This window comes from Scylla paramamosain, chromosome 28, assembly GCF_035594125.1.
Source record: "Scylla paramamosain isolate STU-SP2022 chromosome 28, ASM3559412v1, whole genome shotgun sequence".
Classification (NCBI taxonomy): Eukaryota; Metazoa; Arthropoda; class Malacostraca; order Decapoda; family Portunidae; genus Scylla; species Scylla paramamosain.
The window spans coordinates 4,028,312-4,055,000 of record NC_087178.1 but is presented as its reverse complement, the minus strand read 5'-3'; the positions used below and the strand labels follow the sequence as shown (position 1 = coordinate 4,055,000).

Below are 26,689 nucleotides of genomic sequence, written 5' to 3'. Positions count from 1 at the left end.
AAACCACCCATACATGCATCCACATCTTGACCATCCACTTTCATGCAAAACTAAGGCAGGATACAGTTTATAAGGGCATTTCGTGGGTGTTTCAAGGAGTATTGCTTCCTAGTGGCGGTAGTTTGGGCTCCACGCCGCTCGGTTAAGTTTAACTGCTATGTATGGCGTGGGTTTCATGACGATGTAACCTACTGCAAGCGAGGAAGGGAGGAGAGGAGGGAGTGTGCTTCAGCTGGCCTGGGGTGCAGTGAGTGGTTTGGTAGGTTAGGTCTTAGGTTAGGTTAGGTAAGGTCATTAGATAAATAGGAAAGATTTGTTAGGTTAGGTTAGCTGTAGTAGGTAGGGTTAGGTAAGGTTAGGTTAGATAGAAGTAAGAAAGATAGAAAGTTAGATTGGGTTAAGTTAGGTTAGATTAGGTCAACTGAGGTAGGTTGGGTCAGGTTAGGTTATGTTATGTTACGTTATGTTAGATTTAATGAAGGTAGGAGAGTAAGTTAGGTTAGGTTAGATTACGTTAGATTAGGTTAGGATAAGTTAAATAACGGCAGGAAAGATAGACAGTTAGGTTAGTTTACGTAAGGTTAGGTTAGATTAACTGAAGTAGGTAGAGCTAGGTTAGGTTAGCTTACGTTATGTTAGGGTGCATAAAAGCAGGAAAGATTGGCAGTTAGGTTACATTAAATTTGGTTAGGTTAGGTTAGCTGAAGTAGGTGAGGATACTACGTCAGCATTTTATTATTTTTCTACAGCTCATTCTCTTTGTCAATGTATGAGTTAGTTACTGTGTGTGTGTGTGTGTGTGTGTGTGGTGCAGTGGTGGTCTTCATGGGTGGATGTGTGAATGGCGGGTGGGAGGATAGTCGGGGATCAGCACAGCCCACTAGCTGGCGAATGGATGGGTGGGGGGGACGGGGGATGGTAAGAGGGTAATGGGAGGGAGTGTAGGAAAGGACCGTGAGAGAGAGAGAGAGAGAGAGAGAGAGAGAGAGAGAGAGAGAGAGAGAGAGAGAGAGAGAGAGATTTACATAAATAATCCTCCAATTCATAATCTTTTCTATTTCCTCCTCCTCCTCCTCCTCTTCCTCTTTCTCCTCTTCCTCTGTTTTGCTGATTGGAAATTTTATTACAAGTCATTAGAGGTTGTGATGAAGTTACCTTGTTGTCCAGGTACGAGGTAAGGAGGGAGAGCAAAGTAGCGAAAGTAATTAAGTTTTGGTCAGGTGTTAAGGTCGTTAAGGGTTTAAGGCCAGGTGTGTTGATTAAAGTAAAGATGGAGGAGAAGGAGGAGGAGGAGGAGGAGGAGGTGTTACTGAAAATGAAGCAGAAACATTGAGCTTGTAATACTGGTAAAAAAAAAAAAGATAAATGAATAAAAAAAAAAAAAAATTAAAAAGAACGAAATATGTTAGTGTAAAAATGGTTAAACTGACAAAACTTTTACTATATTTGTGAGTCTTATGTATTTGTAATTTAGTAAAAAGATAAGTAATGAGCCACTTTTGATCCTCCTTCCCCCTTTCTCCTCCTCCTCCTCTTCACCATCATTAGTACAACTGTTGTTTTCATTTCTCTTAAAAAGTAAAACTGAACAACAAAATCAATAATCAGAAATAAAGTAATCTCTCAAGGAGTCGAAGTCTCTGGAGTGAACCACGAGTCACTTGATTGAAGCTTCACGACCCTCCGTCAGAAGCTTCATCGGGACTTGAGAAGATGGAAGGGCGTCAGTCAGCCTTCCCTCACTCTGACGTGAAGGAGGTGCGGGAGTTTTTTAAAGGCGACGGGGAAGGACAGAAAGTGAAGCTACTGACCAAGGAAGGAGGGCGTCGAGTCCATCATGAGGCGTGTCTCTGGGGCTTTCCGCGCCGTATGGCTGTTCGTGGTCAGTCTTGTGATACTGCTGGCGTGCGTCTCTACTGCTGCTGTGGAATGTGAGTAGCTGTGGGGCGATAGTGGTGGGAGGATTTTCATTCGTATAGTGTTATAAAATTTGTGAATTTAATAAAATGTTTGGTGTACTAGCGAGTGGTATTTTCCTACCAAGAACTAAACTGAAAGGAGTTCGGGGATTTATGGACAATTTCTCTCCAGACTTCGGAAGCGGCGGTGGTAACATCCCTACAACACGCCGGCCGCCCTTCACGGTCTCTCCGCCATTCACCATCGCCCCACCCGTCACGCCGCGCCCAGAATGTCGCGATCCTGAGGAGTGCTGTAGATTTCGATTTGGTTCGGACGACTTCGATATTTGCTGCGAGGAGCACGGCTGCTGTCCCATGACCTGCCCGCTGACTGACGAAGGTGAGAGAATAGCGTTGTAATGAAAATATCGTCTGGGAACAAAGTCATGAAGTTGTATCACGTCCGGAAGGTATCTTAAGCTTACGAGTGCTGTTAATACTTTCTCCACCCACGCAGACGGCATGATCTTACCCACGTACCCTTGCCAAGCGTGGGAGTGTTGCGTGCACCGTGAAGGGTCTCCACGGCACCAAGATTGCTGCAGACGTCACGGATGTTGCCCTCACTGCAAGCGGGTGCCCTCAGGTGTGTTGCCGCTCGGTGTGTTACTGTTGCTGTTTAACTGTTGCTGTTTTAATTGTTGATATTCATAGGGGGAGGGGAACTGCTTGTCCATTGCCAAACGCATGACTGTTATAGGTTGCTGTTTCAACGACGTACGATATACCTTTGGGAGTTTGGTGATGGACTTGCCAGACGCCTGTGTCCAGCTGGTGTGCGCTGCTAAGCTGTACCCCTTACTGCAGTACCCCTTACTGCAGGCTACCATCGTTGCCGTGAAGACTTGTTCCTGTGAGTCGGGCATTAGTTAAAAGCTTCAGTTCTCGTATCGTAGAATTGATAGATGTCTTCGTTTTAGTAGTGATGCAAATTTAGTTGCCAATTGCTTCCAGTTAGTGGTGTCATGGAGGAATGCTTGGGCTGCCCCGTGTATCACTGCGTGGATGAGTTTGGGCTGCAGCGCATGGACGGGGACACATGGTCTCCCTCGCCGTGTGTTAAGTGCGAGTGTCGTCAAGGGCATCAGCGCTGCGTCAGTATTTTGGCGCGCTGCTTGCCTCCCCCACACCCGAAATGCATCCCGATTCCTGGACCCTGCTGCCCCACCTACCACTGCGAGGAGTGAGTATTAGTGGTAGGAGTGAGTATTCTCTTCTTTCATCAATGTCGCGGTCGTTGAACTTTGATAGAGATTCGGTTCACCTTTGACCTCTGTAAACTTGTATCAATTTGTTACTGTAGCGGATGTAAACCTATATAAATTTCTTGTTACTGTAGCGGCTGTGTTGACGAAGATGGGAATTTCCGTCCGGTCGGTGCCCAGTGGCCCACGAGTGACCCCTGCCAAATGATGCTTTGTACTGAAACTGGTATAGAGACCATTAACACTGCATGCTTGCCGCCGCCACCTCCCCATGAAGGCTGTTTCTTGCAAAACGTCCCGGGCCAGTGTTGCAGTGTGTGGAACTGCAGGTGGGGGTGATGGTGGGGTGTGAGGGACTTAGTCTGTGTGTGAATATTAACATCTCGGTTTGTTCCATGGACCGTGTGTTATCATGACTTCTTTTTCAGCCGCTGTATAGATACTGACGGGTCCATCCATCAGCTGCATGACGAGTGGCAGGCCGGCCCGTGCATTGTGAAGGTCTGCACAACCTCCGGCATCGTGGTGAGGGACACTATCTGCCCCAAACTTGGCCCAGCCCCCCACGATACCTGCTACAGGGATATCCAGGAGGGAGGCTGCTGTGAAGAATGGAAGTGCGAGTAAGTCGAGAAGTGGCTGGTCATTCCAATACTTGAAGTATTTCTTGCAATCTATTTGTGGTTCAGGGATTCTGATTTTGGTTCGGGGAGGACTTTAATTTCATGCCGGTTTTTTTTTTTTTTTTTTTTTTCCCCAGTGGCTGCTGGGTCGGTGATGAGCTCCACCCGCCGGGCAGCCAGTGGCCCTCTGATGATCCGTGCTTCAACAATGTGTGTAGAGAAGACACAGTGGTGCTGCAGCGCGTCGACTGCCCGGACTTCCCGAGGCCTCATGAAAGCTGCTTCGAGCACATCCCTGACGGCGCGTGTTGCCCTGGGTGGAACTGCAGGTTGGTTTGAATGTTTTGCTCTTTTTATCATTGGCCATTAATTAAAACTTCTGTATTTAATATTATTTCAAGGGATTGCTCTTTTTATCATTGGCCATTAATTAAAACTTCTGTATTTAATATTATTTCGAGGGGATTGATATTATTTCAAGGGATCCCATTAGGTTATAAGGAACAAGGAATTCCGTTAGGTTATAAGGAACAAATTTTCTATGCAGCGGTTGTCTGGACGACAATGGCACGTACCACCCTCTGTATCACGAGTGGCAGATCGACCCTTGTACCACGCTGGTTTGTCACCTCAATGGTATCACAAAGAGGAAGATTCCTTGTCCCCCACTGGGATCTGCGCCACACTCCTCCTGCTACACGGTCTTCCTCCCCGGCGGCTGCTGCAAGGAGTGGAAGTGCGAGTAAGTGAAGAACTAAGTTTAATACCATTGTTCAGTATTGGACTTTAAGACTTTATTTATAGGCTACTAAATGAAAATTTGATTTATAGCCTACAATCAATGCTTGGTTTCCCCTCCAGCGGTTGCATCGATGACACTGGGGAGTTCCATCCTCTGGGCAGCGAATGGCCCAGCAGCGACCCCTGTGTAAGAATGCTGTGTGTGCCACCGGGAGTCATACAGAATGCAACTGTGGCTTGTCAGCTTAGTCTTCGTCCCCATGAAGGCTGCTTCTTTCAAACCGTCGAGGGACAATGCTGTGGACAGTGGAACTGCAGGTGAGTCGATAACAAGAACTGTCGGTATATTTAGCGGCGCTCCCACCTGCCACAACGCTAGGCGAGCGTATATTTCAGCCACAACGCTAACCGAGCGTATATTGCAGCGGCTGTCGAGATAATGATGGGAAGTTCCGCAAGCTGTTGGAAAAGTGGAAGAGTGATCCCTGCACCACCCACATCTGTACAAGCATTGGAGTCAAAACCGAAGAGTTGCGGTGTACGTCTCCACCCAGGCCTCACTACTCGTGCAAGTTAGTGGTGTTACCCGACCACTGCTGCCCATCGTGGGAGTGCAAACATGGTAGAAGCTCCACGAGCTGTTACGACGATGAAGGCAACGAATACGAGAATGGCAGACAGTGGGCAGCAGACGAGCCCTGCATGATTCACCGCTGCGACTCGGGTACCATCATCACTGAGCCGGTGCAATGCGACGATAAACCCACTCCCCCGAACTGCTTTGAGGAGCAAATGGAGGGAGAGTGTTGCCCCAAATGGAACTGCAGGTATTTTCGAATAAATGCGGTGGACGTTTTTTTATTTATACTTATAAACTTGTCGGCAATAAGTTCTGCAGTAATGTACGCTTGGTCAAAACAAATGTACATAGATTTACTTTCATTTCCTTTTTTCAGCGGCTGTATGAGCAAGGACGGAGTTTATCACAAGCTAGATGAGGTGTGGAAAGTCGCCCCCTGTATCCTGCAAAGCTGTCACGAGTCTGGAATACACGAAGCCATTGTGGATTGTGCTCCGGGGCCACCACACCCTGGCTGCCGGCAGTGGTTTGATCCCGAGGAATGTTGCCCCCAGTGGGATTGCAGGTGAGCACGGGCGAGGCGAGTGGGGAGGAACGTTGTATTTTCGTGGTGTTATTTTTCTGAAATATGGTTTTCGGTATAAGGATTACTAATATTCTGATCTTTATCTTTAGCGACTGCCTCGACGAGGAGGGAAACTTCAGAATGAACGGCACCACGTGGATGTCACCGTCTGACTCCTGCATTATTTTCACGTGTCTGAACTCTGAGGTGGAGAAGTCCCTGATTGCGTGCGATGTAATTCCGCCACCGTCCCCAAATTGCATCCTGTCAACCGAAGAAGACCAGTGTTGCCCAACATGGAACTGCAGGTAACGGTCACTCACAAGGTACTGGTCACTCGCAAGGTAAGGATAATGAACATAAATTAGACGCTTTCCACCCATGTTAACGAAAACCCTTTCCACCCTTGTTAACTAAATTCAATTTCACAGTGGGTGTTTGGATCAGGCGGGAGAGTTTCACAGTCTGGGCGAGTCCTGGGTCTCTTCCTGCATGACCCATCACTGCACACCGCGAGGGATCATTACTGAAGACGTGAAGTGCGATGATGCCCCGCGACCGGATTGCGTGCCGGAGCCGCCCCGTCCTGGTGGTTGTTGCCCGACGTGGAACTGTGGAGAAGTGTAGGTTTTAGGAAAGGCGTGGGAGGGTAACTGGGAATGGTAATGAAAGTGAGAATAGGGAAGCGGGAATGATAATGATTTAGAAAGATATAATGATTTAGAAAGATTTAGTTTAAGTAATGCAAGTCTCCCCCACAGACCTCTCAACTGTTCTGTTGTGAAATGTCAAGGCCCGCCATGGAACGCTATCTGCGTTGCTCACATGGCCCCCCGGCAGTGCTGCCCCGTGTACTCGTGCCGGTGAGGGACTTTGGGGTTCAAGTGATTATCTCGATCGTATATGAACCAAATGTTGTAACAAGTTTCCTTAATATTGTATTAACTTGTATATTATGAGGCTTGAGTTTGGTGAAATGCGAAGAGATTGAATTCATGTCGCTGTGGTTCCTTCTCCACGCAGACCCCCGCACCCCATTCCTGACATGCCCAAGTGTGCCTCCGTGTACTGCTTGGGACCGCCTCTGCATGAATACTGCATGGCACGTTATCCTCCAGGCCAGTGCTGTCCACGCTACTTCTGCAGGTAATAATTTAGGGTACAGAATACATGTAAGAAGTATTTTTAAGAGTATTCGTAACTCGCTATTCATAACTTCATGTCTGCTGAACAGTTTTTGCCCTCCATTCCACAGGCCAACCACATCGCCTGCATGTCGTGTCACCTAATCACTGTAACCATCCTCCCGCAGACCAACCACCGAGCCCACCCTTCCCACTGAGTGCGCCAGCGTACTGTGTCTCGCCCCTCCGCCTAATGTCAACTGCACGGTCACCACGCCGCCCGGAGAGTGTTGCCCTGTGTTCGACTGCGAGTGAGTACAGGAGTTGATAGGTTGTGTATGAATTCTTGGGTCTATAATTGAAAAGTCAGTTTTTTTGTGTTCTTGCAAGAATATTTACTTATTCCCCTTGCGAGAACTAGGTAATACTAGAAATACAATAGAGAGGGTGTACATTAGCCTTTATTTTTTTAAAGTATATCTTTAAAATTTCTCGTACAAAGCACAAGTGTATATCTTTAAAATTTCTCGTACAAAGCACAAGTACCACGACCTCCACCACCACAACTACGACTCGCGCTACTCCCACCACTCCGGCCACCACCACAGGACCACCACCACAAACATCTGGCACGCCACTACCCGGCAAGGACTGCGTCGATGAGCAAGGCGGCCACAGGAAAGAGGGCGAGGTGTGGCGTTCCTCCGAGGATGGGTGTAGGAAGTCCCAGTGTCACCAAGGCCTTATCGTTTACCATTACGAGTGTTAACATGGCCAGGGATGGTTCACCTAAGTCTATTGCATGCTATGCGTAAGAAGCCAAAGATTGTGGGATTTGGTTATGTATCCTTCAAGTCTGCTGGTGTTAATCTAGCTTCTTTAAATTTGTAAGAGGCTTGAGTATATGTATATATTTTAGGTTTGTTACCATTAGTATAGTGTTCTTTGCATATTGTTCTCGGCAAGGTTTGTTAAATATATGAATTTTATAATGCCACTGTATGGAATTTTCATTGCTGCACTAATGGTGACCATCTTAACGGATGATTGAATCTTTGGTGTTCGATATACAAGCATAAAACTGAAAATGAGATTGTTCCAGAGAAGTAGCGTGCGAGAAGTAACCTACGAGACAACCAATTAGAGAAAAAAGGAAAATGTCCGCACGGGTTGTCTGTTAATAGAAGGAAATGTTATTTATAAAAAAGGAAATGTAATAAGAAAAAAAATGTAACGAGTAATAAGAAAAAAAATGTAACAAAGAAAAAAAATGTAACAAAAAAAGTTTTAGGGGCATATATGTAGGAGGGGTCGACTGAGGTGCCGGTCCCTAAACAAAGGCGGTTGTCAAAATTAATTTAAAAGGGAAGTGTCTTGAAGCCTCCACCTTTAAACAGTGCGTTATAGGAATGAGGAAAATCCAGACGCAGGCAGGGATTACCAGTTAACCAGAGGAAGGGATGAATGAGGAATAATGATCAATTCTCATTAAGAGGTGGACAGAACGGGGGGAGAGAGTCTTGAGCAGAGAGACTGCGTGAGGAGGCGGCATGTAGTTAGTAAGATACGAAGAGCAGTTAGCATGAAAATAACGGTAGAAAATAGGAGATGGGACATAGCGGCGATGACGGAAGGCATCTATCTAAACTTTGCGGCACTTCTATAAAGAAAAAAAAGAGTAGCTACTGGTACTATTTCATGAAACGTGATTATATGAAGTTTCGTTGATGTTGGGTCGGGAAATACAGATGGTTGTAAATATTTAAGTCGTTTTTCTGACGCGAGACTTAAGGGGTCACTCGAAGTAAAAAGCAGATTAACAGGTGTGGCGAGTCTACGATTGTTTCTTGCCAGGTGAATAAATCAACGTTAAATAGGTATGTATAAAGATGCGTTAAGAATTATCGCAAGGGTACTGCATCAAATCCACATCAATTTTCATATAAAAAAGTAAGAAGTTTGCACCAGAAAGAAAAATGGTGGTATTGAGAGGGCACTGCACCACTTTGCCACACCACTTCATCAAACAAGCTCCCCCATAACACAGCGGACACAAGGGAGCCGTGTATCCTCGTTTTCTTAGAATCTCTCCTCGTCCACCGATTCCCCGGGTAGGAGAACCATCTGCAAAACACACAACCGCGAACAAAGCACAAACACGGAACCACATAGAAGGCACACACGTTGACCTGAAAAAAATTCACAGAACTACTAGCAAAACACACACACACACACAAAAGAAGGATAACCGAAGATACTGAACTGCGAGGGTTTACGATTCACCGTAGAGAGATATTGACCCGGAAGAGAGGATGGAGCGTGTGGGTGGGATCACGGCATGAAAAATCGAGGAGGGGGAGAGAAAAAAAAAAAAAAAAAAGAAAAAAACTATAAGGGATCGCGGGGAATATTGTGGGTCAGGAGGCGGCATTACCTTATACATCACCTGTCCTGATAAGGGTGGCGGTCGATGGCTAATATTGGCAGGAACATTGGGTGAGTGACGACTGCCGGGGAAGGGGAAAAAAAAGGAGGGTTGTTTGAGGGAGATTGATAATAGGGAATCCTTTTGACCGCCGCGGAGTTGCATGAAAATTGCACTCGATGCGGAGAGCTGATTGGTGTCGACGGCGGTTCTTGTAAGGAATATATCAGTAACTTGACCTTAAAGAATCAGGGCTGCGGATAGTTTGACCTGCAGACCTGAGTGAGTTTCGTTGCTTCGAGATGAGAACACGAGATACTGAGGCAAGTAACGCGCAGATTCGGGAGGGGAGAGGAAATGATGATACAGAATGAGAATGAAATCAGATGAAGATGAAAGTTTTGTGTTAAAACCTTCTTGGCAGGCGCTTATATTTGGTTCAGTTTAATGTACAGTTCATAGTTCAAGGATAAATAGATAATAAATGAAGGATCATAGAAGTTTATAATAGTTATAGACGTCTGCATATATATATATATATATATATATATATATATATATATATATATATATATATATATATATATATATATATATATATATATATATATATATATATATATATATATATATATAGATAGATAGATAGATAGATAGATAGATAGATAGATAGACAGATAGATAGATAGATAGATAGATTATTGATTACGTGATTACCCGATTTAGCTCATTCTCCGACTCGTTAGCTGAATGACTTGCTAACGTGGCTAACAAGCACTTTAATCTCATTCCTCTCGCTAACAATTAGAGCGTAGAGAAGCCTAATGATGTCGTTACCACTTGTTACGCGTTGATAATTCTTTCGAACTAATTTCCCTAGGTAATTTGATGATAATGTCCTCAGGTAGTCTTTGGGGTGATAAAGTCACGTGGTTGTTCACTCAGCCAATAACCTTCAGTCGTTCATGAGATTTATTTTGCTCGCTGAATTAACTAATCGGTCGTGTCTTGCCGAAAATAGAATGAGTCATTGAGGGATTTCAGTCATATGTGGAATAATAATATTAATAATAATAATAATAATATTAACTAATAATAATAATAATAATAATAATAATAATAATAATAATAATAATAATAATAATAATAATAATAATAATAATAAAATCATAAAATCGAAACGCAACTTTGGCATAAGAAAAGAATAAAACTGCAAAAGAGGACAATAATATAAACGGAAATGCAACTTAAAACTAGAATGCATAAAAGTCACCACTTGTTCATTGCGACACTCAGAGAAACACTGAAACATTTTGCTATTATTTTCCTCGAGTCTGCCAAGAAACAAATGCATGTTCTCTCAGGCATTTAGAGTTGCGACAGAAAAATAAAACGAATGACGTCACTCGTGTTATTTATTCCTTCTGATGTGTTATCTGTGCTATCGCATTTTCACAAATCTTGGTGAAAGCACATCTGTGAAAATAGGAAAATAATAGATGACACTATGAGGTTGCCGTTTTCTTTATTGCTTTGGGACAGAACGCCATCTAGAGAACAACAGCAAAACTGAAAGAGTGGGAAGTACTAATTTGTCCTCGTGTTCGAAACAATGTTTCGAGACTTTGAGCTTAGCCGAGACTCCCTCAGTTCCAAGATCAGCGGGGCGCGCAGTATGCGGTAGTAGCGGGCGGAGGGAGGTGGTTAAGTGAGCTGTGTCGAGAAGCCGTGGCTTCCGGTTTGTGTGGTCATGGCGCCTCATCGTGAGTGTCCCTCTCGTTGGTTTCTCGTACTGCTGGTGATCGTGGCTGCCGCTGGCCGCGTGCATGGCGAAGGTAAGATGTGTACTTAAAGCGGTGATTAAATAATTAAATGTACATTGAGTGACGGCATACGTTGGTGTTCTATCTGCAAGTAAGTGGCTGTTGTATTTCATTCCACTAATGTGGGGACATGTTGGTGCTAAATTATTTGTTAGCGTACTTTGTTTGTGTAATTTGTTAAGTACAGTCGTACATGTACGGACGAGTGGGTGACTTAACACATCAGCTGAACTAAGACTGCTTCCAGGGAGTGAGAAGCTTTCGCGGTGTGAAGTGCGGGCGGAGAAATGCTGCAAGTACCCGATGTTTTCGCCTTCGTTTTTTGAGTGTTGTAATAAGGTGGGATGCTGCCCACGCAGGTGCATGGAGGAGGCACCACAGTCCAGTGAAGAATCCACTGAAGTAGATTCCGCTGCGAATGGTTAGTTTGTTTTAACTAGGCCCACCGTTCGACTGTTTGACTGTGGCATTTTGACATGCAGTGCATCATGCGTTCGTGGCTTCATTGTTTTTTTCCAGCATCGCCATCGGAATCGGAGGAAGAGTGTAAGGTAGGGAGAGTTTGCTGCCGCTTTCGCCCCTATACCGTGGAGTATACGCAGTGTTGTGAGAGGCACCAGTGCCGCCCTTCCTGTCATAGCGTTCCCGAAGGTAAGATGGTTCAGTGTTTTGAAAAATGCTTATTTAAAATACTTGTGATAAGATATTGAAGTAACTTTTCATTGCCAACTCGTTAGGGACTTCCTTGGGAGTGGAAAGTGTGAAGGTAAAAGTGAGACTTTTCCCACAGGTTGCTGCTACAACAAGAAGACTTGGAAGTGGGGCAGCGTGGTGGAGGCGGTGGACGAGGACTGTGTAGACATTAAATGTGCTGCTGAAAGGGTTGACTACTGGCCCTACCTCATAACGAGGCTGGTGATTGTTCCTCAGACAGGCGTGCTGTGTTCTGGTGGGTGCCAGAGCATTGAGGACGATTAGAAACACTGGAAGTGTGAAGTAGTTATTGATGTGAAGGGCAGACTTGAAAGTGGTGCATTTGTGTTTACAGTACTTAAACATTAGTTCACGATACTAATTCGGTTCACGGTACTAATTCGTTCCAGAGCCAAAGTGTGGGGACTGTAATGAATGGCGGTGCGTGGATGAAACGGGAATGCTGCGGGAGGAAGGCGAGAAGTTTTACATGGGCAGGTGTCGGAGGTGCGAGTGCCTTCCTGCTGGGAGGATAAGGTGCGTGTCGGTGGATCACGTGTGTCCGCCTCTCCCCAAGGTCACCCCACGTTACTGCGATGTGGTGAGAGGACTGTGCTGTGACACACTGAACTGTTCCGTGGAGCGGTGAGTCTGCGCATCATTTCATTCGTAAAATTCGTTCAGCTTTTCATGATGAATAGTTAATTTCTGGAGGAGGTAAGCCTGGTTTGTGCTATAAGAACAGCTCGTGTTGGGGAGACTTTCCGCAGCGGCTGATGCGCCGTTTGCATTATTTCCCGCCAGTGGTATTTAACACCTGAACGCAATGTCATGTAAGGTACAAGTATCGCGCTTCGTGATAAGCGGGCGGCGGGAGGACGAAGCCATATTAGCTGTTACTTTAATACTACGTCTTGGTAATTGACTTGAGTAATGTGCGGTAAAGTCCCGCTTATCATTTTATATCGGGAAGATTGTCTAATGGAAGTTTGCTGCGGGAAAAATCTTGGTTTGCTGTTGGTCAGGAAGGGAGATGGATTTTTGGGTGGAATTCTCGCAGCGGTCTAGGACCGTGAGATTTCGACGAGATTGAAGTAAACTACACATTGATGTGTGTGAACAGCAGCTAATTGTTCATTTCTTTTATTCCTCGCTTCCTTTCATAACAATAACCATTCCATCTGACATAGCAGTATGAAAAGAAACTGTCTTTTCTAACGCAGCACCTGCCGTGACCTCAACAATCAAGAGCGTGGCCTATACACCACCTGGAGGAGCGACCCGTGCACCACCCACAGGTGTACGTTAGCCGGCATTGTCACTGAACGGGAGTCCTGCAGCCCAATGCCACACCCTAACTGCATGAAAGAAGAGGAATATAACAACCTTATTTCCTCCGAGGAGAAGAGCGAAGAGAGCGGCGGCACTGGTTCTGGCGAAGGGAGCGGCGGCACTGGTTCTGGCGAAGGGAGCGGCGGCACTGGTTCTGGCGAAGGGAGCGGCGGCACTGGCTCTGGCGAAGGGAGCGGCGGCACTGGCTATGATACTGGCGAAGGGAGCGGCGCCTCTGGCGGTGGCACTGGTACTGGTGAAGGAAGTGGCGAAGGGGGCGGCGGCGCTATCTCTGGCGAAGACAGCGGGGGATCAAATTCCTTGGAAGAGGAGTTCCAGTGCTGCCCTAAGTGGAAGTGCGGGTATGACCCTTGTTAACCCTACTGTGTGGACACTTCAGGAATTTCTCAGATTATGCAATGAAATTGAAAGTGTTAATGTCGCCTTCAACTTCCAGACTGGACTGTCGCCTAGTTCGATGTTCGATGGTGCCTCCTGGGGAGGACTGCGTGGAGGTGTATGAACCTCTCGCCTGCTGCCCTGATTGGAATTGCAGGTAAGTCTTGGAGCAGCCGGAGGGGGTGAGGGGGGGTACGTGTATGAGTTGTAACCGAGTTACCTATAAAATGAAGTGGAGGAGGTAGATGGGTAAGATTTGGTATTAAGTGTTCATGAACAGGAATAACAAAAGTTAATTTCTAGTCATAGACTGGATTTAGATGCCTTAACTGCGCATCACCAACAGTTAAGGAAATGGTCAACTTCAATGAATGACTTGGGTGACAGGAGTGCTTTAGGTGACGGGTGTCTCGGAGCGTTAATGTATCTCCCTGCGGTGTTGGTATATCTTTATTCATATATTCTATAATATGATGGTTTTAATGGAGTAAATAATATTCTGTAGGTAATGAATTAAAGATTGAATCTCGTATTACTGATGTTAAATAGATCATGTTCCGCAGCGGGTGTATGGACAGACACCGCCAGTACCACCCTTTGGGCAGCGTGTGGCACCCGACACCCTGTACGACCCTCTCCTGCAGTCCTTTGGGCATCGTGAACATCACGAAGCCCTGCAAGCCGAAGCCACACGACATCTGCTTTGAGGAACCATCGGAGGACGGCTGCTGCCCTGTCTACAATTGTGGGTCAGTGAGTGCATGTCTCTACGTTCACTCTGGAAGGTGTAATGTGTGGGGTGGGTAGATTGATGAGGGTATGTGTGGGTAGTCTGGAGGGTATGTGTGGGTAGTCTGGATGGCATGTCCATCCTTTCATTGCATATCGTTTCCTTCGTGTTCATAACTTTTTTCCTTCTTTCTGTGGTATTTTAAACGTCTAAGGTGTCGGCCGTTACTTATCCACTGTCTTCGTATCCTCGTTTGTAATTCTTCATTTCCCCCTGCAGCGGGTGTGTGGACGAGGACAACATCTTCCACCCGATGTTCAGTAAGTGGAAAGTGACAGACTGCAATCATCTCGCCTGCACAACAAATGGCATCATTCCCTGGGAGCCGGAGTGTCCACCGAAGCCCCACGAGAATTGCCGCAGAGGACCCAAGGGCTTGGACTGCTGCCCTGAGTGGGAATGTGGGTCAGTGCAAGTGGGTACAGGCGACCACTGCTAAGTCTGTAGTTGAAGAGGAAGCGGGTAAAGGGATTTTTGTTCTTGTGTGTTGGTGGATCATGAATGATGCAAGTTTAGAGATGAGGGTTGCAATGTGAATATGTAAATCACGTGTGCTGACAATCTAATCTTGCATTTAAAGACTGGATTGTCGTGTTGTGAGATGCGCCGGACCCCCCCACAGCGGCTGCATCCCACACATGGACCCAGCGGCTTGTTGCCCGAGTTGGGAATGCAAGTAAGGGAAATGGCACATTGTTTATTAGTGCTTGCTTTTAGTGTTTGCTTTAGAGCAGGTGAGTTTCTTCGTTTCTTGTTCTTATTAAATTATTTACCTTTGAGTTCAATTATTTAGCTGAGTAATGTCATGGAGCACAGACCCTCCCAGGAGAGGCTAATCAGTACCAACGAGTCTCAGTCATTGGGTCAGGCACCCGGAATGGTACTCCACGAATGGGTGTTGGTTCAGTAGCTTTATTCTGGACTGGGAGGCAAAACTGTTGCAACTCTTTGACAGGACGTGTGTGGACGAGGAGGGTCGCAGGCGGCCGTTGGGCAACACTTGGCGTACGGATGACCCGTGCACAAACAAGACCTGCACGGAGACTGGAGTCGTTATGGTTAGTGCCTCGTGTGCGCTGAGCAGCCCCCCGCGTGAGGGGTGCTTCAAGTACACCCCTGAGGGAGAGTGTTGTCCCCGGTGGAACTGCAGGTTAGCGCAAATTGCTTGTTTAATTTCCAAACCTGTTTATGCAGCCTCCCTCACTGTTTCTGCGACTTTAAAATTTACGGCCCTTCAGCAGCGCACGGTTCTGTTCTATCAGTGCCTGCATGCTCATTAATGTAAGCGTCCCTCACTTGCCCGGTTCCTTCCAGCTCTCCCTTCCGTACACAACCCTTCACCTCGCCCTTTGTCCCTCTTCCCCTTGCTCATCCTTCACTCTTCCTCCTCGCGTCTCCCTCGCACATTCCACCTTCCTTAGCAGAAATCCCAGTCGCATATCGTTCTCATCGTGACTGTTCTCGACTCCCTTGTATGAACCTCCCTTAACACTTTTTTATGAAAACATGCCCACGCTTTCCTCACTCCAGTGTTCTCTTGACAGCGGATGTTTGGATGATAATGGAATCTTTCACCGGATCTTTGAAGCGTGGAGCAGTGACGCTTGCACCAGACACTTCTGCGCCTCGTCCGGCATAATTACACAGGAGTTGGAGTGTCCACCTTTGGGTCGCATACCTCACCCGAACTGTGTCACGCACCTGGAGCCCGGGGAATGTTGCTCCAGATGGAAGTGTGGGTGAGTGTGGAGGGTGAGAACTGAGAGATGGGGGAACATTAGGGAAGGAAGGTAGAGGGGAGGGTAAATGTGCATGGGTGGACATGAATTGTACCAGTGTAGTTTTGAGGACTGAATAAGACTTACTGTAAAATTTTGAGGATCGATGATTGAGGAAGAGCTTAAGTTAATTTAATGGAATGCAGGCAGAACAAGGAAAAATAAACGGTGAAGGTTAGGAGGGAGAAACTAAATGGCAAGAAAAGACTATAGACAAGAATGGCAAGTGAGGGAAGGGAAAGTAAGAAGCCTTCAGAAGAGCAATTGCGCCTTTCAGAAAAGGGAAACGCTGAAATGGGAAATCAGTGGGAACTATATCACATAATTTAAGTAACTGGAATTGATATTAAATACCCGGCACTGTCATATACTATATGGAACAGATGGTGCTATTCAACTATATTTTCCTTCACTCCCGTTGACAGACCAGACTGCAGGCTCGTATTCTGTCCACAACGTCCTGAAGGAAACTGCACGAGCCACCGTCCTCCCCTGGCGTGCTGTGACCAATACGAGTGCAGGTACAAGGCAATGCAAGGCTGACTCTGCCGTGCTGGAACCTGTTAGGGGTTAAGATTGCGTTATTTACCGTTCTGAAATTAAAGTTTGAGAATAGACTGTACAGTATCGCTGGAACATAACGATAGGGATATTGTATAAAATTTCGAGATTTGTTTGGTTGATCTTTGGTCGCTCTGTGATGAAGCATTTGAGATTTCATGTGATGTCGGTCGAAATATTAACACGCCGTCTTTCAACAGCGGTTGCACGGACGATCAGGGCAGGAAGCGCAGCCCAGGCGACACCTGGTTCACGCCACCTTGCTACCTGCACGTCTGCCGGAATGAAGGAGTAGTCACCCATGATTTTTGTGACACTGTTTCCCCGTCTCCTTATTATTCCAACCTGGTAACGAACGGGCGTGTAGAAGACTTGGGTTTCGAATAGAATTCCTTTCAGTGTACGAAGTGAATTGCATAGTTCAGTTTAGGTAATAATTTATAGGAACTCTTCTCCACGAATCCGTTCGTTGTGTACGCATTGTCTGTAAAGCGCGTAGACTTGCCTCCAGAACTTAATTATCTTATAAGCTGTTGTACTGCAATTTTTTTTTATTGATCGTAATGATTTAGTGGTTGCAAGCGAAAATTTTCACGTATGTAATTTGACTTTGGGATTAGGCTTTATCATGCAGCTGTTGGTGGGAATCGGGCAAGAAAGTCTACATACAAATCTATTCTCATCAGGGAAAACGATCAGCTGGGTTTGATGAGTCTGCCTCTGGTCCTGAAAGCAAGAAGGCGGAGACAGCCGGGGCGTCGCCACCTGAGCAGGCCCCGGCACCTGAGTGATGACGCCCGGCGCTCCTCGCCCTCCCCTTGGGTCCCAGTGGCGCTGCAGCGTGGTGAGTACCTGTGGCTTGGTGTTGTGATGTTGCTTGCATCTGCTGAACTCGACTTTAGTTCGTAACGGGATCGGTTTCATCACTTCATTACATTATGAACAAATTACATTATGAACAAATTAGCTCTAAAAAAAAGAATGGGCTCTCGATCCGAACAGCTACTTAAAAGCTAACGTGTCTTGTGTATTATTGTTCATTGTTACATTATAAACAAATTGGTCCTAAAAGAATAGGCTCTCGATCCGAACATGTACTTCAAAGCTAACGTGACTTGTGTAATATTGTTCGTTGAAACTTCGGTATCTTCAAGGTCCCATTCTCTGGTTCCAGCTTGGAGGACTCCCTCGAGGGAGGCATTCGGTCGCATGATGGATCGTCTTACCGTGCAGCTGCCTCTTACCCCTTACACTTACTGTGATAATTTTGCTTTCGTTTAAAAGCTTCTGTTTTGTTATTTTATGATGTGACATTGAATGTTTGTTTTAATACACTTATCACACTCAGTTTATTAAAAAAATATAAGATGGGAGTGCGTGTTTACCTCCGTCTGATTGCTTTTAGGATTGGGTCTGAAGGAAAGAACACTCGTTTCATTTCCTAATCCATCCATCGCGAAGCCATTCACTCGCGTACCTCCGTCATACCATTCCCCTATCTCTTCCTCTAATACGTCTTTTTCTTTCTCTCCATAGTGACTGTACTGGGATCTCAACTTTCCGTTTCCTCCTCTGGGCCTTTTCTTGTCCCTCTTTGGTCTTATTCCTTCCTTTCCCCTCCTTCCTCCCCTCTCATCTTCAACACTTTACCTGGGAAGTGGCGCCATAAATCTCTTCCTTCACTTCGGACGCAGATGGATGAGCTGAAGGGAGGAACCAAGCGATAAGGACCACCCCCCCCTTTCCTCTCCCTGTCCCTCTCACCCTCGCACCTTGATGTACCTTCAGTGGGAGGTTTAAGGACGGGAAGCATCGAGTACCGTAATGCGTGGGCGTGCTGAAAGGCGGATGCTCTTTTCCATCCTTTTAGAGAGCAGGTTTGGTGTTACGGGCGGAGCCGTAGGGAAAGGAGGTTAAAGGTGTAGGTGAGTGAAAATCAAGCGTAGGTAGAAGCATATAAAGGTAGAAAAGGGGACTCTTAGGTAGGAAAGGTAATGTAAGCCCAGGTATAGCCAAGGAAGGTGCGGTACCATGTATATTGCATGAGGATTTCAAGGGAGAAGGGAAGTCTTGTAAGAGCGAAAGGTATGGAGGGCAGGAAATGGAGGAAAGGAAGATAGGCAAGATGGGTGGAAGTAATTGAGATAAAAGATGCAGAGGAGAAAACGGAAAAGGAAGGAGAGAATGGAAATAGGAGCAGGGAGTTTGGAGGAAAGTAAATTGATTATAGCGGAGATTGTAATGTTAGAGGGGAAAAAAAAAAGGCTAGGTAGAGGTAAGGAACAAAGATTAAAGAAAAAGAAGGGAAGTAGAAAATGTAAAAGTATACGAGGACGTGCCTTGAGAAATGAGTGGATGGGATGGACTGGTGGTTGAGGGAATGATGGTGCGGGCGCTGAGTTGCTAGACGGATCATTGATCAGTATGTGCAAAATAAAAATAAAATGGAAGATTAATGACGCTTACTACACGAATCACTGGTCAAGAAACATGTGCAAAATAAATTAATAAAATGCAGAAGCTTAAAGACGCTTGTGATATTGGTGCCACGGCTTGCTTTTAACGGCGAAGAAAGAAAATGAGTGGCGAGTTTTTTTTTTTACGGCGAAGAAAATGGGTGGGGACTTATTTTACGGCGAAGAAAATGGGTGGCGACGACTTTTTTAACGGCGAAGAAAATGGGTGGAAGGTTTGTTTATTAGAAAATGGGTGGAAGGTTTTAGTTTATTACAAAGACGTACTATCATGACTAAATTTACTTGGACAAGAATACTCGTACGTGATTGCTATAAATTTTTGTATCTTCGAACCAGTGAGAATGAGCAACTTTGATGTAATTGGGTATTTTTGTATTGTTTCCGGAATACGTACTGTTAGTGGACTATGCAGTGGAAAAAGGTATTGGAAAAGAAAGTAATCTAGCCAGAAATCTCAGTCGCACGTACAACCCCGGGGGAGGCGGCGTGTCCCCGGGGAAGCGAGGGATGTGGTCCACTAACTAAGCATCGTCAATTCCAGGAAAATATGCGGCGAGCTGTGCGTTGTCAGTTGACGGTGTTCTTTTCTTGGTACACGGAAGCTGATCAAATCTGTCCCCCCCAACCCCCCCCAAAAAAAAAAAAAAAAATGGATGAAAAATAGATAAATCAGTAAAGTCGTATTGTCAAGTTATAGGAAATAATTGCAATCAAAGTAAAATAAGCAATCAAAGTAAAATAAGAAATATGAACAAAAAAGAAAATGGATAAAAGATATATTGATAAAATAACCGTATTCCTGCCACGAGTTATAGGGAAGGAAGAATTGCAATCAGATCTCAGTAATGTGCTGCAGCTGTGTTGAAACTGCAATTGCAATGACTCAAAGGAAGGTAGAGAGGGACAGCCAGAGTTGTAAGGAAGCAATGCATGAAGTCTGCAGTTGAAGCATCACCCCGAGGAAGGCAGAGGAAGTGGCACAATAAAGAGTCACCTGAGCACCGGCGCCTCTCCAATCACACTCGTCACACCTGGAGCGACAGATAATCAACGTCATTACCGTTACGATCACACCTTCTTTTCACACGTGTCTTCTTCTCCTTTCCTTCTTTCCCTCTAACTTTTGATTCACTCCTTTATACGCCTCTTATTGAACTCTTCCGCTTCCTGCTTTCACTTTTTTCCTCACTTTCCTTCACTTTTTCTTCACCCTTCATCTCAGACGCATCTTCCTTTGTCCTTCCTTTTCATTTCCTTATCTAATCTTGTCTAGTAAATTCGTCTCTTCCTCACTTTTGTATTCGTTTTCATCACCCTTCCTAAACACCAAATATTTCTCCTTCCCTCTATTTCTATCAATTTTTCTTCACCCATCCTCCTCTCCTCTTCCCGTATTCTTTTTCTTCATTTTAACACGATCTTCTTTCTTCTCTCCTCTTCCGACATTCTTAATCACCCTTAATTTTAATGCATTTTCTCATTTTCTTCACCCTTATTCTTCATCATAATCCAAAAAATAAAAGGTATATTTCCCTTCCTTTCTTTTACACGCTTTCCTCACCCATCATCCAAAAACACACTATCTTTCTCTTTACCTTTTTCTTTCACCTTTAAAACTACAGTATCTTTCTCTCCCCTATTTACCTCTTTCTTTCACCCTTTATGTAAAAATACAGTATCTTTCACTCTTTATTTACCTCTTTCTTTCACACATCATCTAGTGCACCGCATCTTCCCACCTCTCCTCTCTCCACTTCCTCTCCTTCCCTTCCCCTTTCCTCTCCTCCGTCAGCAGGTTTCCCTCTCCTTTCCTTATCTAATTCTCTAAAAGTTGAATATTCAAGGTAAACACCACTTTTATCTCGGGTTATAAAAATTCACAGCGCTCTCCACCTGTGAGGAAACTTTTTACCACGAGGCAAAGAAAATGAGATTGTCCATACTGAATTTTACAAGGTTCCTCCTCGTATACTGCCCGTGGCCGTTCTGGCTTTCATTATAACTTCCTAAGCAGCCGAAATTAAAGTCTGCTGTATGCATTGCCAGCCTGCCGGGGTCGCGGGGAGCTGCTCTTATTGGCTGCCTGTCGTCTCGGAACTGTGTGATTGGCTGTTCTGGCTGTTTCTCCTCTCGTTCCTTCGCGAATAGGAAGCTTGGATTGATGCAGCGTTGGTTGGTGTATGTGTTTGTGTGTGTTGTTTCTGACTCTCTCTCTCTCTCTCTCTCTCTCTCTCTCTCTCTCTCTCTCTCTCTCTCTCTCTCTCGTGTCGTTCCTTCGTAAACATCTGGAAAAGTTATTGTGGTCCTTTCCTGACGTTGCTGAGGTGAAATAAAAAAACCTGGAAAATAAAATAAAAGGTTGTGGAAGCGAGGGAAGGAGAGAAGAAAAGATGATTTACTCACCCCGGCAGCGGCTTCCCTCCCCCGCCACCCCTCCCCGCTCCCGCCTGACTACTGACTACCTGACCGGCCGCCTCGAATCGCGTGGAATAACTTCAGATAAAAATAATCCTGCAATAACATTTCTCAGGGTCAAGGTAGTTCCATCTGACCTCCACTGACCTCCTCCTCCTCTTCCTCCTCCTCCTGCTGCGCTTGTTTCCCCACCTCTCCTAATCCTCCAGGTCCTCGTCCTCCTGCTCCTCCTCCTCCTCCTCCATCTGTTTCTTCTATTCCATGTCCTCCTCCTCCTCCTCCTCTTGTTCCATCTCTTCCCTTCCCTGCAGTTTCTTTACCACTACCACTACTGCTTCCTCCTCCTCCTCCTCCTCCTCCTCCTCCTCCAGCCGGCCAGCCGTGGGAGTCATGCTGGCTCGTAAATTCGCGAAAAGTATGAATTATTGGCGTCGCGTCAGGACACAACGAAAGGAAAATGCTCGATGTAGTTTCCCTTCAAGACTAGAAAAGTGATAAAGAAAATAAGAAAAAAAAATAAAAAGACGCGAATTTGTGGTCTTGGGTTGTGTGGAGGGAGGGAGGAAGGGAGGGAGGATAATGGAGGAGAGGTTAATACTGTATGTGGGGTGGGAGTGGATGGCGTGTTAGCGACGTGATAATGGAGGGTGGAGGATAGAAAACGGCGTGGAGACGATGAAAATGAAAGAAAATGGAGGATTGGGTGCTTTGAAGAGGGATTCAAGTAAAAATAATAGAGCAAAACTAGTAATAGGGTATTTCTGGCTGAGAAGAAAGGAGGAGGAAAATGGAATGAGATTGAATAGGGTAGGCATGCTATAAATGAAAAAAACATGGGAACTGGATGATTTAAAAATGGATTAAAGAAAAAGAAAATAGCAAAACGGGTGATGATACGTGTGAGGAAAGAGAAAGGGAATAGAGGAAGTGAATAGGATAGACATACTATAAACGATAGGAAATAGGAACCAGATGACCTGAAAGGGGATTAAGGGAAGGGGATAAAGCAGGAGTGGTTGTTAATAGCTCATAACAAAGGGAAAGAGAATTAAATGGGATGGAATAGGGTAGGCAAACCATAAGTGAAAGAAAATGGGAGTTTGGATGATCTGTGGAGGCATTAAGGGAAGGGGACAAATAGACGAGCTGTTAATGGCTGGAGTGAAGGGGGATGGAAGAATGGGATGATAATATTGGAATGGGGCGAAATTGAGGTCATTATGTGGTGGAATAGACTGTTAGTGGTGCCAGGGAAGGGGAGCAGGGATGTGATGGGCGGCAGGGGTGGTGAGGGAGGAGATGGGAAGTGTCGTAATGCGGATGTGAAGTAAAGAAGATGGAGAGGAATTAAATAGCAAAGGTGATTATTGTGTAAGTTTGGTGATGGTGGTGGTGCATGCGTGGTGATGGGTGAGGAGGTGCAGGAGGGGGAGGAAGGGGAACTGAGGAGGGAGATTATATGAAGAAAAACAGGAGATAAGGGAACTAAAGGATGGTGGAGGAAAATTAAGGATAAATAGCAAAGGTGATGTCAGTGGTGAGGGAAGTTTGTGAGTAAATCTACTGGTACAACAACAACAATAACAACAACAACAATAACAACAAACAAAACTACTACTACTACTACTACTAGGGGAAAAGGGGAAAGGGAAAAGAAAAAAAGAAAATGAAGAAAAGATGGGTTAACATTAGATTGAATAAATAAGTTTTTTTTTATTAATGACACTACTACTACTACTACTACTACTACTACTACTACTACTACTACTGTCCCATTACATTGCTTTTTCTTTATTTATATTTTGCAATCACTTTCCTCTCTCTCTCTCTCTCTCTCTCTCTCAAGCACCTCATTTTGTCCAGCTCCGATTATAATTTCCACACGGGTGATTTTAGTTAAAGGCCGAATTCTTTTTACGCTTCATTCTGTCTAACATCATCCGAATTCCTGTCCCTTTTCATCCGGACCTGTGTCATATTGTGAATTTGTCACTCGGATACATTTCGCTTTTTCGTTGAATGTACGGATGCAAGTTTTTCCAAGTGGATTCATTGTAGTAGTGTGTTCGGTACCTTTGTTCCATTATCCGGATGGGAGCCATGTTAACTGCATCCGGATCGCTCTTAGACCGTATCCGAATCGTACTTACCTGTAATTCACGTCCGCATCGCCCAGTTCGGATCCGGTTTGCCCAATTCGGATCCGGTTCGCTATGTGGGGCTGCTCGGTTCATGTAATAGATCATTGGACTGGCGATCAATTACTGGGCTGTCATTGCGTTCGTTCAGGGCCAATTAAGTGGTAAATGATGGACTGTGTGTGTGTGTGTGTGTGTGTGTGTGTGTGTGTGTGTGTGTGTGTTGCATTGGCTTCGTATATCAATTTGGAATTCCGAATATCTTGTTATTGCTTCGGCATACCTCACACGTAAAGAATTTTCCTCCATGCTTGTTTCCTTCTCCTCCTCTTCCTCCTTCGTCTTCGTTTTCCTCTTTCTCCACTATTTGTTTTTCCGTTTCTCTCTCATTCTCGTTCTGCTTATTCTCTTTCTCCTTTTTCTCTTTTTTTTTTTGTTACTGCGTCTCTCTCTCTCTCTCTCTCTCTCTCTCTCTCTCTCTCTCTCTCTCTCTCTCTCTCTCTCTCTCTCTCTCTCTCTCTCTCTCTCTCTCTCCCTTTAATACGTTTCCATCTTTTTCTCTCCTCAGCTCGTCCTCTTTCCTTTTCTCCTCCTCCTCCTCCTCTTCCTCCTCCTCCTGTCACCTTCCCACCTCATCCATGATTTCTTTCGCGTCATGTCCACTCACTCCTTCCTCCATTTTCCTATTCTTACATTTTCTCTCTTTTACTTGGATTTCTTGCTCACCAACCACTGGCCGTCCTTCCTCTTCCTTCTTCGAGTCTCTCTTTTTCTCTGTTTTATTTCTGTTTCTTCACTTCCTCAAAATTTCCCAGCCTTCCTACCCTCTTCTTGCCCTTATCAGTCCCTCCAACGCCGCCTCTCCTCCTCCCTATTTACCTTCTACTCCCTCCCTTCCTTTCCCTCCCTTCCTTCAGCACTCCCAGCACCTTTTGTGGATCACGTGATCATCCAAGGTGCGTTTCAGAGCAAGAGGGTAATATGAGGAGCGCGATGAACTCTGAACACGAAAGAGGAATGAGGAGAAGGAAGAAGAGGTAGAGAAAGTAAAACATTAAGTGAAAGAAGAAGTGAAAAGGAGGAAGTAAACGAAGAAGTGATAATCGGGTTTGAGAAGGATGAAGAGGAGAAGGAAGAGGAAAAATAAAGATGGAAAGTGAGGTTTGAGGATAAGGAATAAAAGGGAATAGCAGAGAGAGAGAGAGAGAGAGAGAGAGAGAGAGAGAGAGAGAGAGAGAGAATCGTAAACTAACACGACAGATGAAAAGTTTAAGAATTCGTCATCAGCGTATTTGCTTTTTATTTATTTTTTATTACATTTTTTTTAAGAAATCCAAAGAATTCTTGGAAGTTTACGAAAATTGAAGTAAGGAATTGAGTTAAGTCACTGTCACACAAATCCTGCTAGCTTCCTCCAATGGGAAGTGGGGAAGAAATAGTGTTCAAGCAACTTTTGAAAGAATACGAAATAAAACTTGACTGCTTTACTAAATATTCACCGAAAGTACTCCAGTGTTTCTCTCTATCCATTACCTTATCTATTTTTAACCAGACGCTGATGCAAAAGTCTGTAAAGGAGAACCATAACTTACTTTCTTTGTAATATTCACGGTGGTTTTAGGGACTCGGTGGCTCTTCGGTGAAACACTCAACTCGTTACCTAAAGATGACGAGTTCAATTCCTCTGATTCCTTAGTGGATGAAGTAGCGCCCTCTCATAACATCAGCAGGCGCCATGACCTCGTGTTTCGTCCGCCAGAATTCTGTTAATCGAATTCTATAGTTATTTTTGGAAACTACCGTGTGGTGTGTGGTGATAGTGGCTAATGACTCGCTGGATAACACGTGAATTAATACAGATTGACTTAATGAAAAAAGAATATATTAGCGGATTTGCGAGAAGTGAAATATCGACACACACACACACACACACACACACACACACACACACACACACACACACACACACACACACACACACACACACACACACACACACACACAGAGAAGCACAGACACACACTTGGGAAGACACACAAAGCCAAACACAACCCCAGCAGGAGCGCCGGCCCCCCCCCAATTACCCCCTGCATATGTATACGTACCCAGCAGTTGCGGACCACACTCACCACCAAGTCTGGCAAAGGAACACAAAACTAAAGGAGAAGCTAAAGTAATATTAAGAGGCGCCAGGAGGATGCTGCCGCGCCCTTAGGTCTTCCTCACGCCCACCTTCTCCTCCCACACCCACGAACACGCCCACACTCCCAGTTGTTAGTTCTTCACACAATCCTCTCCGTGTGCTTAAGTATGTTTTGTTTGATTCTTTTTCACTTTTTTTTGTTTGGTTATTTTTCACTGTGTGTGTGTATACAGGTGTGTTCTTATCGCCAGGTGTGTTAATTAGTGTACCAGGCCAGGTGTCTTTGTGTGTGTGTATGTGTGTGTGTGTTGTGCAGGTGTGTAGCTTTGTTCTATGTGGCAGTCTTGGCGGTGGTGGTGGTGGTGGTGGTGGTGGTGGTAGTGATAATAGCAGCAATAGCAAAATGAGTTGTTGGGTGTTAATTGAAAGTTGATTCAAGTTACGGAATTACAGAACCAATATCAGCAGTTAGTTTGTTGATTGTTCGTTAATGTTTTATATGTATAACAAAATTGTGGACACACACACACACACACACACACACACACACACACACACACACACACACACACACACACACACACACACACGAATACATACATACACGGAAAAGCAATCCGAACTTGTGTCTCCTGGGCCGTAAACACACACACACACACACACACACACACACACACACACACACACACACACACACACACACACACACACACACACACACACATATTCAAAAGGGAACTAAAAGAGTTGAAAAAAAGCAAGACGACTGGATTTTTATTTTTTCCTTTTTTTTTTTTTTTTTTTTGCAGCCGTTTTTTTTTTTTTTTTTTTTTTTTTTTGCCGCCGTATCCTGTAGAGGTACAAACGCCCTCCTTTCCTCAGGCGTCTCTCCTTTCCCAATTAGAGCGTCTCCTTC

The 26,689-nt window shown here is 45.1% G+C and overlaps 2 protein-coding genes across 4 annotated transcripts; both read left to right on the top strand.

The window, feature by feature from the left end:
- The first annotated feature begins 1,708 nt into the window (after positions 1-1,708).
- On the top strand, positions 1,709-7,796 carry LOC135114729 (kielin/chordin-like protein). 2 transcript variants are annotated; one of them, XM_064030697.1, is made up of 18 exons: positions 1,709-1,931; positions 2,092-2,301; positions 2,419-2,547; positions 2,662-2,814; positions 2,916-3,144; positions 3,301-3,495; positions 3,595-3,789; positions 3,927-4,118; positions 4,337-4,531; positions 4,651-4,848; positions 4,956-5,357; positions 5,487-5,675; positions 5,786-5,983; positions 6,107-6,298; positions 6,437-6,538; positions 6,699-6,821; positions 6,988-7,110; positions 7,337-7,796. In XM_064030697.1, the coding sequence occupies exons 1-18, from the start codon at positions 1,838-1,840 to the stop codon at positions 7,566-7,568; spliced, it is 3,351 nt and encodes a 1,116-aa protein (XP_063886767.1). In that variant the 5' UTR covers positions 1,709-1,837; the 3' UTR covers positions 7,569-7,796. The 2 variants fall into 2 exon arrangements, with proteins under 2 accessions (XP_063886767.1, XP_063886769.1); XM_064030699.1 differs by lacking the exon at positions 4,956-5,357.
- Positions 7,797-10,887: 3,091 nt separating this feature from the next.
- LOC135114728 (spore coat protein SP87-like) lies at positions 10,888-17,973 on the top strand. 2 transcript variants are annotated; one of them, XM_064030695.1, is made up of 16 exons: positions 10,889-11,059; positions 11,295-11,468; positions 11,567-11,698; positions 11,838-11,996; positions 12,151-12,385; positions 12,964-13,434; positions 13,530-13,628; positions 14,035-14,220; positions 14,481-14,666; positions 14,842-14,937; positions 15,217-15,411; positions 15,806-16,000; positions 16,465-16,560; positions 16,801-16,948; positions 17,287-17,444; positions 17,775-17,973. In XM_064030695.1, exons 1-15 carry the CDS (start codon positions 10,975-10,977, stop codon positions 17,389-17,391), a joined length of 2,562 nt encoding a protein of 853 aa, XP_063886765.1. In that variant the 5' UTR covers positions 10,889-10,974; the 3' UTR covers positions 17,392-17,444; positions 17,775-17,973. The 2 variants fall into 2 exon arrangements, with proteins under 2 accessions (XP_063886766.1, XP_063886765.1); XM_064030696.1 differs by lacking the exon at positions 11,295-11,468 and having other exon boundaries at positions 10,888-11,059.
- Positions 17,974-26,689: the final 8,716 nt, after the last annotated feature.

Excerpts from the sequence above, each read along its gene's own strand:
- LOC135114729 (XM_064030697.1), top strand. The coding sequence starts at position 1,838 with ATGAGGCGTGTCTCTGGGGCTTTCCGCGCCGTATGGCTGTTCGTGGTC. Across the intron at positions 3,790-3,926 it reads TGTGAAGAATGGAAGTGCGA|TGGCTGCTGGGTCGGTGATG; the intron begins GTAAGTCGAGAA and ends TTTTTTCCCCAG. Across the intron at positions 6,822-6,987 it reads TGTCCACGCTACTTCTGCAG|ACCAACCACCGAGCCCACCC; the intron begins GTAATAATTTAG and ends ATCCTCCCGCAG.
- LOC135114728 (XM_064030695.1), top strand. The coding sequence starts at position 10,975 with ATGGCGCCTCATCGTGAGTGTCCCTCTCGTTGGTTTCTCGTACTGCTG. Across the intron at positions 11,469-11,566 it reads AGTAGATTCCGCTGCGAATG|CATCGCCATCGGAATCGGAG; the intron begins GTTAGTTTGTTT and ends GTTTTTTTCCAG. Across the intron at positions 13,435-13,529 it reads TGCCCTAAGTGGAAGTGCGG|ACTGGACTGTCGCCTAGTTC; the intron begins GTATGACCCTTG and ends TTCAACTTCCAG.